The following is a 21,994-nucleotide window of genomic DNA, read 5'->3' on the forward strand; positions in this document are numbered from 1 at the left end:
AAATGGAAAATATTTTTTCAGTGTGTAAATTTCCCCTCTCCAAAGCAGTGCGTTACAATAGTGGCCATATAAGCAGAATTTCTTATGTATGTAGGCTATGTGAACTTTTAAATAATTATTGAATTTGCAAGTATGACACATAACAGTGGTGATGGACCATTTAACAGCCCTCTTAGTTGATTTAGTTCATGACCTGTTAGATTTAGTAGTTTATGTGTTACTGCCTAATTAATTATTTTCCTATAAATTACAGTCCTGTTTTCTTAGTAATCATGTAGACCTCGTCAGATGCCTAGATATTAGTATGTTGTATGAAGCCTAAGAACGTTGTTTAGTACCACCTATATTATCAAAATATTATATCTAGAAGAACTTTCCTCCTGCATATTTGAAAAATCCTTTCCTCCCCACTTTTTCTAAGGCACAATTACTTCTAAGTTCTAGTACCAACTCTCTGCTGAAAGGTAGGATTGAAACCACTCTGTGTGGCTGGGTGAAAAGACTTTTTGACCGAAATGAATAATCAGAAGTTGTTGTTGTTTGTTCTTCGTTCTCAAAGAGGACCATGACAAGAGGAGGTGGTGTTATGACTGGCACCGAATTGGATTTAAATGAGAGAGGGCTGTGCAAGGTCACCAACCTCACTCTATCCTCTGGGTTCAGTGGTAAGATATATGTAAGGAAGACTGGTAATAGCCCCAGATCTTTTAAGGAATTTGGGGTTGAGTGACTTGCCTAGTCTCACACAACTTGTAAGTGCCTGAGGTAAGATTTGAACTCAAGTCCACCCGACTCCAGGGCCAGTGCTTTTTCCATAGTGCCACCTAGATGCCCAATTCAAAGTTAGTGTGAATGGGAAGTGAGTGTGAATAAATCACAAACCTTGTGCAAAATACTCTTACTCCAAAGCAGTTTTGTATAAAAAGGAGACACGTCTCAGTATCTGAAAAGAAGAGATTCTGAGTATCTGGATTTAAGGAGTTGAAGGAAACATGGAACAAAGAGAGAACTAAGCTGTAGCAAACATAGGAGATACTGAGTAAGAGTCCTTAGCTCTACTGGCATTCCATTGAAGGGGACTCAGTCCAAGGAAAGTCCTAAGAAAAGATGCAATTGTAATAGGAAGGAAAATGATCATCGTCTGAAGAGACTAATATTAACACAGTAAAATCACAAACCAATGTAGATTTAAAAAAAATACATACAGAAGGTGGACAGGCAAGAAAGAAGGAATACAAGAATGTAAAAGCTCAAAAAATGCTAAAGGCTGGTGAAGCAGCTGACATAAAAAAGGTTTAAAAGACCTATACCAAAGGAAAGGAGGGAGAGTTAAGGGGGAAAGGAAGGAGGATTGGATGGGGCAAAGAGGAGAAGAAGGGAGACAGCGGTCCAAGCCTCCACTGTTTGCTCCACTACCACTGTCACCTGTGCTAAGGAGCATGAGGAAAGGGAAGGGGATGGGCTGAGTCCAGAAGAAGCCTGGTAGGGAGCAGGAGGGTGGGGTCAGTGAAGTGATAGATACCGATAAGCTGCTGGAGGTGAGAGGGTCAAAGCCAGATACAAATTTCCAACTACAAGAGTATGAAATCTGAGGGACTGCTTAAAATCAAGGGAATTTTCTTCTCAGTTTGTCCTTTTAAAAACTTTAAAAGCTACTTAAAATGTGATAATATTCAACGTCAATATTATACTTTGGCTAAGCTCGGTGAATATGTGGTTTCCTACCACAAAGCAATGGCCTGCTTCTTAGAGACCATGTAGAGGGGGGAAGCAGTCTGCCTCTTACAGGGAGTTACAAAATCAAATAGATTCTTTTTCTTAGAAGGAACCACGCATGCGCTAGCAACAATAGAATTTATGGATCTTATGATGAATGTACAAGAAGATACATTATTAAGCTATGAAAAATCTTTACAGACTGCTTTAATTGTAACCATTGTGGAAGAGAAAATAATCGGTTGTTTTAGAGGTTTTTAAACAGATCTTTAATCTACGTACTAGTTTAATTAAGGGACCAAATGATTTACCAGATCAAAATCTTTTTTGTGATCTAGCGTGGTCCTGACCAAAAGCTGTCTTACGCTGGGGTGAGAATGACAGATACATGTTCTTTTATATTTGGTGTCAAATTTCTCCACATAAGCATTACTTGGGTTTAAATGTAAAGTCCAGTGCAGAGGTGGCAGAAATTGGCTATTATTAAATTTTTTTTGTGAAAAGGCAATTGATAACATTCTTTTTTGCTCCAAATAATGTGAATTTGACAATGCAGGAGCCATGATACCTGTGGATGAAACTCTTAATATGTTCTTTTTGGATTTTAAAAGTTGCAGAGAAAAAAGAAGCTAAATGCTAGCAGGCTTGCAATTTGACATTGCCTACTAGCCTTGCATTATGGTATATAACCTTTATTTTAAAAAAACTGCAACATGTCAGCTTTCTTAAAATAGATGTGTATATGGTTTCTTTTTCCTTTTAATTTAATTTCATGAATGGTACTTACTGGTTATAATAGCAAACGAAAAACTTTCTCCATTCCTATGAAAAGATTCTTTTTTTTCAAAAAGTCTATATTCCTATACAAGAAACCTCTATCAGTGAAACAGCTGTACATTTCATAGCAGTTCATCTTGTTATCTGGAGTAAATGTACAACTGTGTTTTAAAAAATTCAGTGCAATAAATGTATACTGTAAATGTTTATTTTTCTTGAAGATCTAAGGAAGGTATTAGTGTTCTTTGAGACTAGACAATAGTATCATAAAAACATGTTATGTAAGTATAAATATGTAAGCATATACACATAATATAGATGTGTGTATATGTGTACACACACACACACACACACACACACACACACACACACACACAGCATATTAAGGTAAATTAGGCTTCTCAAAGGATTTACCAGTGGAACAGAAGCTCTGGCAGTATCTACTACATGGGAATCAGTCTCAGGAAAAGTTAATCTAATCATAGAGTACTTACATTGGCCACTTGGTGACAAATTCTGGCTATGGCAAATGATACAAAATGGGGCTTAGTCCCTTTTACTTCTATAGTGAAGGTAACAGATTGGTTAAAAAATAGGGAAAGAGGGGCAGCTAGGTGGCGCAGTGGATAGAGCACCGGCCCTGGAGTCAGGAGTACCTGAGTTCAAATCCAGCCTCGGACACTTAACACTTACTGGCTGTGTGACCCTGGGCAAGTCACTTAACCCCAATTGCCTCACTTAAAAAAAAAAAAGTTAAAAAAAAAAATAGGGAAAGAAGGCAAGGCACAATTTCTAGACTATTAGAAATACTATCTTGGTTGTCAACAGCATAAACATGAAAACCTTGCCCAATGATCAATGAATGGGTACAGTACCAAAGGAAGTGAATCTTATCTATTTTGACATTTCATGATACATGAGAGCAGAAGTTGGAATTATGTGGAAGGATAGCTCCAAGAGCCTCTTGGGGAGGCAAAGGTCATTTTATTCCAGAATCCAAAGCCAACAAAAATATAATTTAATGGGGCATTTGGCCAACTTGCATTGCATGTTTGAGACAGTGGCATCAGGCCAGTGAAAACAACACTAAGAAAAGAACTCTATGGCTTATATTCCAAATCAATTCTGTTATCAGTTTATCAAATTACGTGAACTATTCCTTTGATAACTTGATTATAATATCATTAAAACTGTTGAAAGTACTGTGTTTTTTATTATATTGGTATGACAGTCATGGACACTAAATATACTAAGTTATTTAAAGAGTTCTTTATTTCTTTAAGGAACATTTTACAATTGAATCTATACAAATATTTTGTGTGCTTTGGTATATCTCTTTTTCTTTCTTTCTTTCTTTTTTTTTTTTTGGGTGAGGCAATTGAGGTTAAGTGACTTGTCCACGTCAGACAGCTAGTAAGTGTTAAGTATCTGAGGCCAGATTTGAACTCAGGTCCTCCTGAATCCAGGGCCAGTGCTCTATCCACTTTGCCACCTAGCTGCCCCTGGTATACCTATCTCTATATATTATATGTATTTTGTAATTATTTGGAATGAGATTTTCCTTTGTATTATTGCTTTTTGGATTTTCTCATTTTGTAGCCTAAAACACTGCTGAAGTTATAATTTTATGAATAAATCATTATTTCATCAGAAAATAGGGATAGGTTTATCTCCTCTTTAACTAGCTATAAAACCTATAATTTCTTTCTCCTCTTACTGCTATTGCTTGTATTTCCAGAGCTATATCAGATAATAGGGGAAAGTAGGCATCTTTGGGTTACTCTTGTATTTACTGGGAAAGCTTCTAATATTATGATGCGATTATAGAGATACTTTTTATGATATTTTGTTTTATTGCAGGGCAAGGGGGGTTATAAGTGACTTGCCCAGGGTCACACAGCTAATAAGTGTCAAGTGTCTGAGGTCAGATTTGAACTCAGGTCCTCCTGAATCCAGGGGAGCTGCTCTATCCACCGCGCCACCTAGATATTGTTCCTTGCCTGGAGTCAGGAAGATCTGAGTTCAAATTTGGCCTCAGACACTTACTAGCTGTATGAGTCTGGGCAAGTCACTTATTTCTGTTTGTCTCAGTTTCCTTATCTGTAAAATGACCAGGAGAAGGAAATGGCAAATCACTCCAATATCTTTGCCAAATAAGGTCACAAAGTTTCAGACATGACTGAAATGACCAAGTAACAACAATAACTAAGGATAGGTTAACTAACTTGTCTCCTACTGTGGTATACCAGAGGTAGGACTAGAACTCAAGTCTTCTCAACTCCAAGGTTAATCCTCTATTGTTCAATCAAGGCTGTCTTTCAAAGTATAATATGTTTATTTAAAAATTATCAGAAAATATTTTAATAGAAATATTCAAACTAGTCTAATGTTAAAGAGGGCTCTTAGAAATATTATGAAGTGGCTTTGTCCCTCTCAACAGTCTGTCCCATAAGGACTATAGACACTGTTACTTTGTCTTCTCATGACCTCATAAATGATCATTAAAATGAAATTAAGAGTTTCTGTGAGAGTGTGGTTGGTGTGTCAGTTATAGAAAAGAAGAAAGTCATATTTGAAGAAATTTTTTCTTTACAAAGGTTAGTGTGTGTATGTGTATACATATACATACATGTGTGTACAACACACAATAACGACATATATGTATTTTTTTTTAAGGCAATGGGGGTTAAGTGACTTGCCCACGGTCACACAGCTAGTAAGTATCAAGTGTCTGAGGCTAGATTTGAACTCAGGTACTCCTGAATTCAGGGCCGGTGCTTTAACCACTGTGCCATCTAGCTGCCCCGACATATATGTATTTTAAAAGGAAGCAATATATGCAATTAAACTTGAAGTACATTTGCCATTTTATATAGTGTTTATCATTAAAAAGTAGAAAAGTATTTTATATGGAGACTAACTTCATTTTTGTCAATTTATGTTGCTAAAAATAAAAAAAAAATAATTTCCATCTCTCAGCAAGAAATATAAAATTCTCCTACTATTTTCCCACACATATTTATGTTAGCAAGGATCAAAATACAGAAATAAATTTGAATAGAACCAGATTTGGCTGTGTTTGTCCGGTGTTGACCCAAATACTATAAACCTTCACATAAAAAAGTTCAAATAAAGGGATTAAAAATAAAGAAATTATATAGATACTACTATGTGCTAAATAAAATATCATTTTATTTGATTCTCACAACAACCCTGAGAGGCAGGAGCTATTTTTACTCCCATTTTACATTTGAGAAAATGAGGCAAACAGAAAACATGTCAGGGTCACATAGCCAGTAAGAGTGTGAATCTGAATTCAGGTCTTCCTGATTTCTGGCTCAGCACTATCCATTCCACCACCAGCTGCCTAATTAATTTTATATATAATTATTATATTATGGTAATATATCATCTTCTAAGTTGTAACATCTCATTAAAATATATCCAACGAACTTTGTAAAATAAAGAAATTTAATATGAAATCTTGCAGATAAGAAAGATTAAGCATGAGGTCTTGCTAGAATACCTCTTAATTCTTGCAGAATGCCTCACATAGAATATTTGTAATTATAGTTTCATAATTTTACATTTAGAACTTTCATAATTATAGGTGGAACAAAATTTTGTATTTTACAATTAACTAATGTAAATTTTAATGTGAAGATTATGAGGGGGAAAATTACCATTATAGTTGTTTACAAAACATTTAACGAATACATCTGTGTATGTATATGGACAGCTAGTGGCACTGGGTCTGGAGTCAGGAAGACTTCTCTTTGTGAGTTCAAATCCAAGTCTTAGTTTTAGACACTTAGTAGCTATGTGACTCTGAGCAAATCACTTGGCCCTCTTTGCCTCAGTTTCCCCATCTGTAAAATGAGCTGGAGAAGGAAATGGCAATCTACTCCAATCTCTTTGCCACGAAAACCAACAAATAGGGTCACAAAGACTTGGACATGACTAAAACAATTGAAGAACCACATCCATAAAAGTAATATATGAGGAGGCAGCTAGGTGGCGCAGTGGATAAAGCACCGGCCCTGGATTCAGGAGGACCTGAGCTCAAATCCGGCCTCAGACACTTGACACTTACTAGCTGTGTGACCCTGGGCAAGTCACTTAAACCCTCATTGCCCCCCCCCCCAAAGTAATATATGAAATTGGGGTTCACAACACAGTTTTTTGTTGCTATTGAAAGGAGTTCATTGAAGAAAAAACATTGGGAATCCCTGGACTATGTGTTTTATAAGGCCCTCTTGAATTATATAATTTTATGATTCCATGTACACACAGGGAAAAGTCATTCTGGAATTTATAACACCACAGTCAAAAAAGGATTAAGAGCAACTTCATTTTAAAACATTTTTTCTTTGATATGATTCTAAATAAATTAGATGTCTAATCACCTCTTTTCTTTAGTTAAAATTACTTTACTCAAGGTCATTAGAAGTCCAGTGTACATTTTTTAAAGCGAATTATGCATGGATAAATTAATAACATATATTTTATACTTTAAAGATGCAAAATTTCCTATATGTACATACACAAACATAGCTACATAAACATACTGAATTACAATCCTATAACTTGTATGTTTAGCCAAAAAAATATATTTTTACCACATCAAAACATGAAACAATCAATCCTTTAAAAGGTATGGGGGTAGGGCAGGGGAGGGGCTAATAACATTCAACTATTTTGAGGACTAAACTGAAGTATTTCAAGTGTAGGTTTGTCAAAAATTCCAGGCAGACCAAATTTTGCTTATGCTTTTTTGATGATCATTAGTTCCAATATCCTAACCATAACCCATATCATCCTGACCCAGTGAAATATCTTAACTGACTCCCTAACCATTTTAAAAAAATAAACCCTGCTTTGATTATTTATTTTTGTTTTTTTGTTTTGTTTTTGCAGGGCAATGAGGGTTAAGTGACTTGCCCAGGGTCACATAGCTAGTGTCAAGTGTCTGAGGACGGATTTGAACTCAGGTCCTCCTGATTCCAGGGCCGGTGCTTTATCCACTGCGCCACCTACCTGCCCCCTCTCCCTAACCATTTTAGTAGAAATTCTGTTTCAAAGAATCTCCTCTCAGTTGGTATTTCATTAAAAAGTCAGCTAGTAGGATTTAAAATTTCCTTTTCTTCTACTTCACAATTAAGTGATATGGAAAACTCAGAAATACTTTCCTTTCAAGAGAAAGAGAAAAACCATAAAAATCTTTGAGGAGATACACAGTCAATAAGAATACCAGTTCCCAGGCTGAGAAATACCACAGAGTTAATTAATGCTGAATTATCACAGCATGGAGTTGCTTGCAAATATCACGTTACACCAAATCTTTTGAAGGTTTATTCAGCTGCTTTTTTATGATTTAGACCATAAGTGATTAGATAGCTTTACTGTAGAATCAGGAAATCTTCCTATGTTAACTGCATCACAAGCTTTCGCTTTTCCTTTTTTACCTTTCTCAAAAGATATGGTATACTGACACTGATTATGGAAATTCATGCTTTTATCTCCAGCAAGACACCTTTAAGTATTTGTGATCAAGAGTAATGCTAGTAAAAAAAAAAAAAAGAGTAATGCTAGTAGCCTTGAAGGACCTTCTTTTGCATCCAAGAGGGTCTATGTTTAAATGCAGGGTTTTCTGTTCTTTAAAGTTGTTCTCTTGTCATTTTAATAAATATCAAAACCCGTTTCATATAAATAATTGTTCGTAACTGCTTTTGAGCTGTGTATTTCTTTATTTGTGAACATGGGGGTTGCAACTGAGTGGACCTATGGTCCAAGGTAGAGAATTTCTGCAAAAAGTTCTGAGTTCTGTCATCATCACTACAAACCCAGAGATCAAAAACATTCCTAATACTTAGGCAGAGGTTGGGTTCTCTTTGCAACCTTACATTTTCATCTGTCCCTAGTTTAACCCTAGCCTCTTTGTGGTTAATGCAAAATTCATCTTACTAGAACATTTCAGGAACAAAAACAAGAGATTATATTATTTTGTCTATTAGATACATAGTAATTGGGAGAAGAAGTTGGTGAAACAGTTAAACCTTTTCTTGGGACTTTTCTCAGTCCGAGTTCTTCCTCAGATGTCTGCAGAGGCAAGGAGTCTCTTCAATATCCTTCCCTCTTCTCCGCTACAGTTGTCTTCTCTTTGTATGAAGTTTGTTCCAACTTCTTGAATCCAGATGCTCAGAATCTCTCCTTGGATTCTAAGATAGCTTCTTCCTTTTATGCAGGGTCTCACATAAAGCCTTTGATTGATTAAGAGAAGTTTATAGGCCCTGTTCACACTCATAATACACCTGGTCAAGACATCAGAGCCGAATGTTTGGATGCTACTCTTACACAAGAGTGAATAGATTTATATGGAAGGAGGCTTGGTGAATAAAAGGGCAGAAAACACTTTCCTCTGAGGCACATCCCCAGGAAAAGTCACAACCCACTTCCCTTCTTTGGACGTTGTTCTGGAGAGGAAAAATCATGCCCCTGGACCTGGCTAAGGGAGCAGTTGGGATGGTGAGTCCCTACTTATATTCCAGGTAGGTGATACAGTGGACAGAGTGCCAAGCCTGGAATCAGGAAAACCCGAGTTCAAATCTGGCCTCAAACACTAGCTGTGTGACTCTGGGCAAGTCACTTAACTCTGTTCATATCAGAGCTAGAGAAGGAAACCACTCCAATATCTTTGTCAAGAAAATCCCAAAAGTGGTCAAAGGGTTGGACACAACTGAAAACTAAACAACCACCACCAGCCACATTCCAAAGATAGAGACTGCCAGTGGTTTGCCAGTGATATTAACTACACCATTTGCTACATATACATTAGGAAGTTGAGGCCCAGAGAGGATAACTGACTTGTCTAAGGCCACAAACCTCCTTTGAATCAGTATATCCACCTATGTCCTCTGATTCCAAATCTAGGATCCATACCATTACACTGTAACTGCCTCACAAGAGTGCTATTGCCAAGACCCTGAAGACTTATTCTTTCCCTCTATAAACACTAGTAATAATAATTCCCCATGCTCAGAAGCTTCTGAACTAGATGGTCATCTAAACTGTTCCAAAGGTTTCTGGGGATCACTTGGAGACAGAGATATTCCTTTTTTTTCTTTTTTAGTAAACTGAAATCAAAAGTAAAATGAGAAATAACCTAGCCATACCCGTGGAGGAACTGCCTGGAGGGCTGTGATGTAGTTCTCCAGAGCCATACGACGACGGTCATTAAGCATAGCTTCAACTCTGGCCATGTGTGTCTCTACCAACTGTTGTCTCTCATTTGCAGCCTCTTGTTCTAATGATTCCACTTTCTCCTGGAAATGCTTGCAGAATGAACAAACATGGACACGTGTCAATGACAAAAGATAGCATATAGAAGGAAACATGTGCAGCAAACCATCACTCACATCACTTTCTTCAAGTAATTAAAACTTTTTGCCAAAGGTCCGTGTAAGCTATTAATGTATTTTTTTACATTGTCTGCAAATCCCCTGAAAACTATCATTCATATATTAAATCAAAATTTACTGATTTATCTGATTTATCTCTAAGAATTGAGTTCAGCTGACTGGTCTTAACCTGGGATATGTTTTGAACCAGTTTAAATTTATTCTTGTAAAAAATCTTAAAAGCGTCAAATAGAAACAAGTATTTTAAAAGCATCTTATCTTTTCTCTCTGTCAATAGAACTTAATGATAGTTCATTAGTATGAGGGTGAAAATCTTCCTGATGATGCATATGGTTAAATATATGGACAGGCCAGAGCACATGTGCTTTCAATATGCCTACACTGCAGAACAGAAATACAGGGTGGGCCAAAAGTAACAAAGTCATGAAGGGGTTTCAATATTTAATAACTTAATTTTTTGTTTTAAATTTACAATACCATAGCATCATATACAGTACATATAGGAAATATGTGTATGTCTATGGATGTATATAAAACACACACACACATACACACACACACAGGAAATAAAGAAAAAATAATTTTCAAAAAGTTATTAAAGGGGCAGCTAAGCGGCGCAGTGGATAAAGCACTAGCTCTGGATTCAGGAGGACCTGAGTTCAAATCCAGCCTCAGACACTTGACACTTACTGTGTGATTCTGGGCAAATCACTTAACCCTCATTGCCCAGCCAAAAACAAACAAAAAGTTATTAAAACATGAGACCCTGTCGTGACTTTTGGCCCAACCTGAATAGGGGCAAAATGGTGAAAATGACGGGAGTATAAAAATTAAGGTCATAAATGATCCTTTCAAGGATCATTTGTGATAATAAAAGACAATTTTTACAAATATAAATCAAGTTTTATACCACAACTAATCTACTTTCATCAATAATGATTATTTTTTTGTTGTGGTGGTATTTTCCTTCATTGGTAACTTATGCATAGTTACCTGGATAACTGCTTTCTTGTCAGCTTTGGGGAGGTTCTTCGCTTGATGTTCTGCCTCTTCCCATTCCCTCATAACCTGCATGTTTAAATAAATGGTTTTTGAATTAATAATAATTCATTTCCCCACTAAAATAGAGTTTATAAACCAATTCCCATGTTTTCCTTATACTTTGACTTCTAAAAAGAACACTATGCTTCAGTAGATATAAAATTCTGTTACAATAATATAAGGGAATTAATTCTGTCCTAGTTGTTATTTTTAACCTCTCATTAGTTTCATTGTAGGTGACCTGTTAACAAGGCACTAACTACGAATTTTAACAATTATTAAAAAGTCAGACAAAAGATAGTGAAAGGAGTACTCAGGGGTTCAACGTACCCTATGGAAAGCATGCTGATTTTCTTCAATGAATGTTTTAAACTATAGTTGAAATGATTTCATTTTGATACCAAAGCTCTCAATTAAGTTAAACCAACTGATCAATCAAAAAGCATTTATTAAGCACTCCTACATGGGTCAAGCCCTATGCTAAGAGGTGGGAATATAAAAAACCAGATGCTGACAAGGAACTTACATTTTAGTGGGGTAAATGACATGTACATAATTAGGTCCACACTAAGTATATATGGAGAAGATATACTTTAACCTCTAACTTGGTTCACTAAAAAACAAATGGTAACTAATTTCAGTAGTTCCTTCACTGCTGCTTGGCAATGTTTTAATTCACCTCTTGATAGTTCACTATCGAATATGATTGTTACAAACTCTTTCCACTCAAGTTCCTAACCCTTTCCCTAAATTTCTCATTCTTTGAAGATGACTATGTTCCTGGAACTGTGCTGAGATCAACATCATCTGAACTTTCATATCCCATCTTTATTATTACCAATCTTTTCTTTCTTCCCTATTATCTCATAGAAAGAATGTCCTTCCTCCTTTTAAAGGTTAATATTTTTCACTGGATTACTCTTCACTTTCATCTTCCACTTTTTAACTCTGTCACTTAACCAGAGCCCAAGTTTCTTCATCTGTAAAAGGGAAATACCTAATGATAATAATGATGATGACGACAATGGATGACATTTTCTATAGTACTTCATATGAATTATTTCATTTGCACCTCACATTAACACTATAATACTACAATTATTATTTCAATTTTACAGTTTGGGAAATTGAGGCACAGAAGTGAAGAGATTTATTACAAAGCAAGAATAAAAAATTGAATTTGAAGTCAGTGCTTCTGAATCCCAAGTACAGCATAATATTTTATATATATGGATTCCCTGAATATGTAAACAGGTAGTTAAGAAACCACTGCTTTAACTTTTTTTTTTTGGTGAGGAAATTGAGGTTAAGTGACTTGCCCAGGGTCACACTGCTAGTCAGTGCCAAGTATCTGAGGACGGATTTGAACTCAGGTCCTCTTAACTCCAGGGCTGGTGCTCTATTCACTGTACCATCTAGATGCCCCTCTTGTACAGGTGTAAACTGAACCAGATCATCTAAGGCTCTTTCAAATTCAGAATTACATAGGTTTATCTCCTTTTTTTGTGAGATTTTTGTTACTCATGAAAAGCACTAATCTTTTACCTTTTCTTAATAACCAGTTTACTTCTTAAAATACACTCATGTCTCAAAATCTGTTTCAACTACCACTGTTTCACTAAGTGTTCTCTTCAAGATTACCAGGGACTACTTAATGACCAATCCCAAAGGCCATTTCTTAGTACCTGTCCTCCTTGTTCTCTTTGAATTGTGATGCTGCCAACCAGTCCCACATTCTTTTAAAAATTTTTTTAAAATTTTGTTAAGGCAATTGGGGTTAAGTGACTTGCCCAGGGTCACACAGCTAGCAAGTGTTAAGTGTCTGAGGCTGGATTTGAACTCAGGTCCTCCTGAATCCAGGGCCACTGCTCTATCCATTGAACCACCTAGCTGCCCTCGCCCCCCAGCCATTCCCTTATTCTTGAAATTGTCTCTTTCCTTGATCTCAATGCCCCTGCAATATCCTGGATTTCCTCTTATCTGTAACCTTTCCTTCCTGATCCCTTTTGAAGAAGAATCTTCTTGTTCTTCAAAGTTCTGTCCTCAGTCCTTGCCTTCCCTCTGCTTCATGTACCTGTTCTATTGATCTATTTCTCTACCTAGATTACACCAAATCTATTAATTCCAAAACTTATTTCTCTCTGTCCAAAGTATTTGAATAGTTCACATGATCTATCTGATAACTCAGGTTTTTCATGTCCATAACTGAACATGTTTTCCCCAACTGAATCATGCTCAAAACCTCATTCATCTTTGACTCCAGTTTCTCTCCAGTATTTCACATTCATTCAGGTTGATAAGGCCTTTCATAACCACCTCTTTCTCTACCTATCTATCCCCACAATCACCAACCTCCAAGATCTTCCTGGTTTCAAGGCGAGCTCTATAGATGATGTCATACTGTCTCTTTATCTAAAGCAGGATTTTTTTTTGGAGGGGGGGAGGGCAGTTTATATACATACATACATACATACATACATATATATATATATATATAAATTTTTTTCCTTGTTAAATTACATGTAAAAACAATTTTTAACTTTCATTTTAAAAAATTTGAGTCCTGGGGCAGCTAGGTGGCGCAGTGGATAAAGTACCGGCCCTGGATTCAGGAGGACGAGTTCAAATCCGACCTCGGACGCTTGACACTAGCTGTGTGACCCTGGGCAAGTCACTTAACCCTCATTGCCCCACTAAAAAAAAAAATATTTGAGTCCTAAATTCTCACCCTCTACCCCTCCCTGAGATGGCAAGCAATTAAATATAGATTACACATATGCAGTCATGCAAAACATATTTCTGTATTAGCCACATTACGAAAGAAAACAGACCAAAACCCCCCCAAGAAAAATAAAGTTTTTTAAAAACGTATGGATCGGGGCAGCTAGGTGGTGCAGTGGATAGAGCACTGGCCCTGGAGTCAGGAGTACCTGAGTTCAAATCCGGCCTCAGACACGTACTAGCTGTGTGACCCTGGGCAAGTCACTTAACCCCAATTGCCTTGCTAAAACAACAACAACAACAAAAAAAAACGTATGGATCAATCTACATTCATATTCCATCAGTTATTTCTCTGGAGGTAGACAGCATTTTCCATCATGAGTCTTTTGGAACTGTCTTTGATTATTGTATTGCAGAAAAGAGCCATCTTGCTTGTCATTTCTTTTATACCACAGTAGTAATTCTATCTAAATCATATACCACAACTTGTTCAGTCATTTCCCAACTGATGGGCATCTCAGTTTCTAATTCTTTGTCACCACAAAAAGAGCTGCTATAAATATTTTTGCACAAATTACTGCTTTCTCCTTTTCTTTGATCTCTTTGGGATACAGACCTAGTAGTGCTATTGTTGGGTCAAAATTTTTATAGCCCTTTGGGCATAGTTTCAAATTGCTCTCCAGAATGGTTAGGTCAATTCATAACTCCACCAACACTGCAATAGTGTCCTAATTTTTCCACATGCTCTCTAGCATATCATTTTTCTTTTCTGTCATATTAGCCAATCTGATAGGTATATAGTAATATCTCAAAGTTGTTTTAATTTGCATTTTTCTAGTCAATAGTGATTTGGGGGCATTTTTTCATCTGACTCTAGATAGCTTTGATTTCTTCATCTAAAAACTGCCTCTTCATATCACCTGACCATTTATCAACAGGGAAATGATTCATATTCTTATAAATTTGACTCAGTTCCCTATATTTGAGAAATGAGGCCTTTGTCAGAGAAACTTTCTATAAAAAAATGTTCCCTCAGTTTTCTGCTTTCCTTCTAATCTTGGCTGCACTGGTTTTGTTTGTGCAAAACCTTTTAAATTTAATATAATAAAAATTATCTATAATACATCCTGTAATGCTTTCTATCTCTTTTTTGGTCCTAAATTCTTCCCTTATCCTGGGATCAAACAATGGGTTCTTAGCCTTTTTAGTATTATGGACTCCTTTGGCAGTCTGGTGATGAATATGATCCCTTCTCAGAATGTTTTTAAATGCATAAAATAAAAGATAGGATTACAAAGGAAAACAATTATTAAAAATATAAATATCTACATTTTTTTTTTAAAGTTCACAGACCATAGGTTAAGAATCCCTGATCTAAAGTATAGCTATGGGGGCAGCTAGGCGGCACAGTGGATAAAGCACCGGCCCTGGATTCAGAAGTACCTGAGTTCAAATCCAGCCTCAGACATTTCACACTTACTAGCTGTGTGACCCTGGGCAAGTCACTTAACCCCCATTGCTCCACCAAAAGTATAGCTACTATAATAATAATCCTCTGATCAAAAACTTCTTCTCCCTCGATCTTAATAGTATTTTTTCCAGTTACATGTAAAAATAGTTTTTAACTACATGTAAAAAGTTTTTAACATTTGTTTTTATAAAACTTTTAAGTTCCAAATTTCCCTCTCTCTCTCCTTTCCCAAGACAGCAACCAATCTTGACAAAAAAAAAACTTTCAAAAGCCTTATGTCATCTACTGAACCAAACTCTGACTCTTCAATCTTGCATCCAAGTTCAACATTATGATAAAAGGTATACTGGATTTAGAGTCAGATGATTCCAAGTGCTTAACACTGTGCTTGGCATAAAGTAACCACTTAATAAATGCTTATTGACTTGAAATGACCGTGGCTAAATTCCTGGCTTTCTGTAACTTTGAGCCTTCCCCATTTACTTCAGTTCCTCGAAAGGGGCTTAACTCAATAGCTCCTGAGGTTTTTTTTTCCAGATGTAGATCTATGAGTCATATCATGATTAACATTGGAAACGAAGAGGCTAAAATAATATGATAATATAATTAGAAAAATCTCATTATCTCAACTAAAAAATTAATGCAGATTTTAAAAAATTCATCAAGGTTGCAGACTATGAAATGAACACAAAACATTTTGTATTCTCATTTACTAGCAAATAGGATCAAGAAAACATCATTAAAAAACATTTATAATAAGAACAACAACAAAAAACCCTGTCCAACATGGAATTTTTTTTATGGGTGGATCAACACATTTGAAATACATAAAATTGGTTAAAGAAAACTTTAAAACTCTTACTTCTGAAATAAAGGAAGATCTAAATAATGGGTAGGTGGGGGAGCATTTAATGTTCATGCATATGTCAGTGTCTATATCTAATTACTCATGTGCTGACATTTCTAAAATTAATTTATAAGTTGCATATACATTTATAGGTTACATATATAATACGTAATTTTACATAGTTAAGGTTTGCAAAGTGATTTATAAATATTATTTTATTTAATCCTCACAATAACCGTAGGAGATAGATGCTATCATCATCCCTGTTTTACTGATGAGGAAACTGAGGCAGGGCAGAGGCTAAATGATTTGCCCAGGGTAACAACTAGATTTGAACTAAGATTTTCTTAACTCTAGGTCCAGAATCCTAATCATTCTGTCACCTAACTCCTCGTGTGTGTGTGTGTGTGTGTGTGTGAGAGAGAGAGAGAGAGAGAGAGAGAGAGAGAGAGAGAGAGAGAGAGAGAGAGAGAGTGTCTAGTTAACTCCCTCTACTAATTTAGATCAGTACTTTCTTTGCAGCTTATAGTCTTAGAGAGTTGCCTAAAGCACAGAAAGATTAAGTTGTCTGTCCCAGTCACATGACCTGTATGTGTTAGAAACAGGATTTGAATTAACCCTTCCTGGTTCCAACACTAGTTTTCTATTGAGTACACTATTCTGGCTTCTATGCATTGCAAAGAAAATGTATACACACACAAATTTAAAAAAATACACACATGCACATATGCATGTACATAAAGAAACACATGCATGTGTATATGTCTGGTTGTGTCAGGACCTTCTCTACAGCTTAGTCTTAGAGAGCTGCCCAAGCACTGAGAGACTAAGTAATTGGCTATGGTCACATGCCCTGTATGTCTTAGAGGTAAGACTTGAATTCAGGCCTTTCTAGCTTCTAGTTCTAGCACCAGCTTTCCATGCAGACCACACCACTTCTGTGCATTGCATGGAAAGTATAGACGCACATGTTAAAAATACAGACTTACATGCACATGTATGTATTTTCTCTTAAAAACATCATAATATTTAATAGAAACATTCAATAGATTATTATTATTTTTTTTTTTTGGTGAGGCAATTGGGGTTAAGTGACTTGCCCAGGGTCACACAGCTAGTAAGTGTCAATTGTCTGAAGCCAGATTTGAACTCTGGTCCTTCTGAATCCAGGGTCAGTGCTCTATCCACTGTGCCACCTAGCTGCCCCTATTCAATAGATTCTTACGCTATCTCTAAGCCATCCCACTTTTAGTCAATATAATTGAGCCTTTCCTTGGTGCTAGTAAGTAGAGATAATGATAATAGCTAGCACTTATAATATAGCACTATAAAGTTTACCAAGCACTTTACAAATATTATCTCATTAAGCTGGGACACTAATCCACTGTTGGTGGAGTTGTGAAAAGATCTAACCATTCTGGAGAGCAATTTGGAACTATGCCCAAAGGGCTATAAAACTGTGCATATCCTTTGATCCAGCTATACCACCACTAGATTTATATCCCAAAGACATCCCCAAAAGAGAACAGACCTATTTGTACAAAAATATTTATAGCAGCTCTTTCTGTGGTGGCTAAGAATTGGAAATCAAAGGAATGCCCAACAATTGGGGAATGGCTAAACAAACTGTGGTATATGATGGTGATGGAATATTCCTGAAAATTCTCAGGCAAATGTAGCTTATTGCTAGTTTTCTATGGTTTTGCAAACAGAAACATAAGCCTGGGTTACCTGGGACATTCTTTCACGGTGCTTGGCTTCAAGTCTCTCTTTGGCTTTCTGGAAATGGGCGTGTTCATTCTCATCACCAGGTGTCTCCAGATATTTGTCAACAGCATCAGGGGTGCTGGCTGCTGTAGTAGGGACTGCAAGGCAAAAAGGAAGGAGATTTGTAGGGAGGGGAAAGAAAAACAATGTTGATTATAGCACAGAAACTCTTATGATAAATTTACCACCACTCTAAGACTGTTTAAAAGTATGGCATATCACTGAGTTCACAGCACAGAAACGATTATTTCACCCCTTGTTAGTACTAGGGTAAAGAATATCTTTGAAATGATCAGAGTTACAATTGTATTATAGTAACATTTAACATAATTTAAGGGAAAAATACACATAAAGAATAATCCCAGTAGGTCCTGAAGCACATGGAGCCTGTGGCAGAAAGATTTCCAGAATCCATATATGTTTTATTTGGCTTCATGGCTTGGGTTAAAGCAAATACCTGAGTTTGAGCTTTTCTAGACAACTGGTACTCAGAGACATGCTCAAAGTTGAGGATCAGGTGGTAAGATTATACACCTTTAAAAAAGGGTTGGTTAAGAAGAGGCTATTCTTGACAGATATGGAAGGGGACATAAAGTTTTTGGGGTTGCTTACTGGCAAAATTTGGGTAGCAGGAGTTTCTTTATTTGGACCATATAAACTGGTCTAACCTTAACTAACAGCAGAAGGAAAAAGACCCAAGGTCTCTACAGCAGGTCGAGTCCATCCAATCAAAAAGTGGCCAGCCTTATTCACCGGATACAGGTAACAGTGGAAAAGTACAAACTGTCTTTTCTGCCCATATGTTTCTATGGATATTAGGTCCATTTGGTCTGAGTGACTCCAAACTGGAGTCCTATCATTATAACAGGACAACAAACAATAATATCAAACTATATAAAGTTTGTAATCATCACGATTCATTATGTTTACTTTTTGAAACTCAAAATTAAACATCCTTAACACCCATAACTACACTTTATATATTTGTGGAAACACCCAAACTTCAAACATTATATGATGTAAACTGAACTTATATCCCTAAAGTAAAAGGAAATTCTAGACTATATTTCTTTAAAAAGCAATGACTTTCACAAGTTCAGAAGAAATTATTTAAAATACAGTCATTAAGAACATCTTTGAATTAAGAACAACAAAATTGCTTTTTATAAAAAAAAGTAAAACCCAAGAGATAATTCAAGCTACATAATATAGTGGATAAGAAAGTGAAAGGAATTTGCACTCTAAGTACATTCCAGGCTAGCTGAAGTAACAACATGGGGAAGTAGAAGGGAATGAGGCCACCACGTACCAGGCACCATGCTAATGCTTTACAAGCATGGGAGTTAAGTGCTGTTATTATCCTCATTTTACCATTGAGGAAACTGACATGAACAGCGGGTAAGTAACTTGCCCACAGTCACAGTACTTGTGGTTGGGTTCAAATTTGAATTCAAGTCTTCCTGACTCTAGGCCCATCTCTCTACCCACTGTGTCACCTAGCAGCCTCTTGAATACTGTATTCTAGTATACCATTTACTATTACATTATGTATAGAATTGAGTCCAACCATATAAAAGAAAGAAAGCACAGGGAGAATGGAGTAGATTGACAATGGGCATATGAGAAAGGAAACTTGAAACCCAGTCGAGATCATACCCAAAGCTCAGAAGTTATTCAGGAAAGGAACCCAGATTGGAGAACCTTATATCAGATAAGGAGGCTGGCTAATGCAGGATTGCAGCTTGACCTCTAGCGTTCTGTTACTGGAAAAGGAGGAATACAAGGAAAAGGCCCAAACAACAAAGAAATTGAGAGAAAAGCTTTAATAAACGTCTAGAGATCAAAGAGATAAACCAAAGAAAGGATTCTAAAAACAAACTGGAAAGAGAAACCAAAGTATGATTGGCAAATATTATAATACTAATTAAAAGCAAAACATTAGTACTTAATGAAAGACAGTATATCTTCTGAACCCCTCAGAGATCACCAAACAATTGTAAGAAACTTCAGGAAGGGTTCAAAATAGAAATAAAGCTCATAAAATAAAAAATCAGAAATAAAGAAAAACCAGATTTTTCAAAGCAAAAAAGAAAGCTCAACGAAGAATTATATTTCAAAAAAGCAAATAGAAAAGTAGGAAAAAATAAATCTATAATGAAGAAAATCTCTAAAGAAGTGAAGGAAAAATGAACAGATTTGGAACACAAAAATGCCAAAGTTCATGAAAATTTGGAACGACAAACAGAAAATACTAATATTAAATGAATACCTGAATTATGTACAAGGTAAAAGAACTAACATTGAAGATAGTATGCACAGAGATAACTTAAAGATCATAGGGTCGCCCAGAAACACACGACAAATTTAAAACCAAAATTAAACACCATGAAACTGGAAATAATATAAGAAAACTATCCAGAACTTTTAAATTCAGACAATAAAATATTGACTAAGAAAATCCACAGAATGCTGCCAAGGAAGGCAAATAAGCAGGCAAGCAAACCAACAAAAACCTTGTGCTTCAAAATCTAAAGATAGGTTGTAGTTAAATTGAACCACTTCAATGATAAGCAAATTTGAAACCCTTCAAAAATAAAGGATTTAATCTGGATAACAGGAAAATTCTATAGTTAAAAGTAATGGAGCTGTAGGGTGGAACAGTGGAGTAGAGATTACTACCATCTATTGACATGCTGGGATGGGCAGGGGGAGATCATGCAGAAGCCAGGAGAGACGGCAGATGGAAAGCCTAGGATGAGTAGAGTAGAGGAGGGTCTAACCTTAAAGGGTGGAGAAGGGGCACTGATTCAAAAGACAGTGAAAGAGGTAAAAGTCTGTGGTGAGAGATGAGGAACTTGTGATAGTTTTATTCTGGGAAAAGTCTGCATAATGGGAGGTTGTCTTTTCTGAGAGAAAGGCTGTTGTGCCTGTCTGGGTAATTTTCTACCCAGATGAAGGAACATGTGAGTTCCTGGAGCAGCCATACCCAGAGTGGTGGGGAATATATTCTGGCAAAGGATGCATGATATGGCCTTGTGAATGGAGACTAATCAAAGAGAGGGCAGGAGCAAAGGTCATACTACACAGTTTGACAGTAGGCTTTGGTAGAGGCTGTTAAGTTTCTGAGCAAATGAGTAACATGATCAGGGTGGAACACCAGAAGATCACAGAAATTGGTTTGAAAGACAGACAAGAAGAGAGAGCTTAGAGGCAAGTTTGAAAGATATTAACACAATTCTGGCAAAAGTTAATGGTGCCCTGAATTTGGGCTACTGAAGTAGAAATGGAAAGGAGAGAATAGATGTAAAAGCAAAGTGCAAAGGTGGAATTAAGAAGACTTGGCAATGAACTGAACATAGAAGGTAAGGGAGAAAGAAGAATTTTAAAAACCCATAGGCTATCAACTTCTGTGACTAGAAAGATTGAGACACCATCAACAGGAATGGGAAATTGAGGGTTAGAGACAACTTTGTTGGGGGGGGGGAGGGGTAGGAGAAAGACATTGGAGATCTTCAGACCAAATGAAGTCCTTTCCAACTTTAAAATTTTATATTATCACTTTCATCATTTTGCTTTTGGGTTTCACTTTAATTTAAAAATCCTAACTTGAGATTTATTGGCAAAGTTGAGAAAATGCATGAAAACATCTTTTAATAAATGATTAAGTTCTTTTTGTTCCCAAAAGTATAGTAAGAAAAGGTTGGGCAATTTGAAAAATTTTGGTACTCATTTTGTTTGCTTTATAAAGGAGAGACTAAATATTGGAATTTTTTATTTTATAAAAGTTCAATACATAATTTTGACTGTTAATGGAACATTAAAAATATGCACAAGGGGCAGCTAGGTGGCGCAGTGGATAGAGCACTGGCCCTGGAGTCAGGAGGACCTGAGTTCAAATTCGGTCTCAGACACTTGACACTTACTAGCTGTGTGACCCTGGGTGCCCCCAAAATACCAAAATGCAGAGAAAAGAAATCCAGAATGGGACACAGACAAGCATGGGGACATTACAGCTAATTTAAATTAGCTCCCCTAGAAATATTTTCTGATTACCACTTTTCAATCCTCTCCAAAACAGAAATTACGCATTATAGATAAAGCAAGGTCAGTTGTCTTTAGAATCTAGAAAACCAAAAAGCAGAAGAGGGTTAAAAGAACCCCATGAACTGACAGCTTTGCTGAGCTTACTTCTTCCCTCTATTCTACCACCTAATACACTTAATAGCAGTGAGGCAA

General features: G+C 36.4%; 1 protein-coding gene and 1 pseudogene across 2 annotated transcripts in view; one reads left to right on the forward strand and one right to left on the reverse strand.

Annotated features, from left to right (window-relative positions):
• The window catches only part of LOC122746025 (amyloid beta precursor protein), a 169,491-nt gene that overhangs the window by 31,809 nt on the left and 115,688 nt on the right, over window positions 1–21,994 (reverse strand). For both annotated transcript variants that reach the window (XM_043991498.1, XM_043991499.1), the window contains 3 exons: window positions 17,723–17,856; window positions 10,905–10,979; window positions 9,666–9,824 (listed from right to left, as the gene is read on the reverse strand). In XM_043991498.1, the coding sequence (XP_043847433.1) occupies window positions 9,666–9,824; window positions 10,905–10,979; window positions 17,723–17,856 (368 nt within the window). The remainder of the gene's footprint in view (window positions 1–9,665; window positions 9,825–10,904; window positions 10,980–17,722; window positions 17,857–21,994) is intronic.
• On the forward strand, window positions 152–2,356 carry LOC122746053 (annotated as a pseudogene).

This window comes from Dromiciops gliroides, chromosome 3 (assembly GCF_019393635.1).
Source record: "Dromiciops gliroides isolate mDroGli1 chromosome 3, mDroGli1.pri, whole genome shotgun sequence".
Lineage (NCBI taxonomy): Eukaryota > Metazoa > Chordata > Mammalia > Microbiotheria > Microbiotheriidae > Dromiciops > Dromiciops gliroides.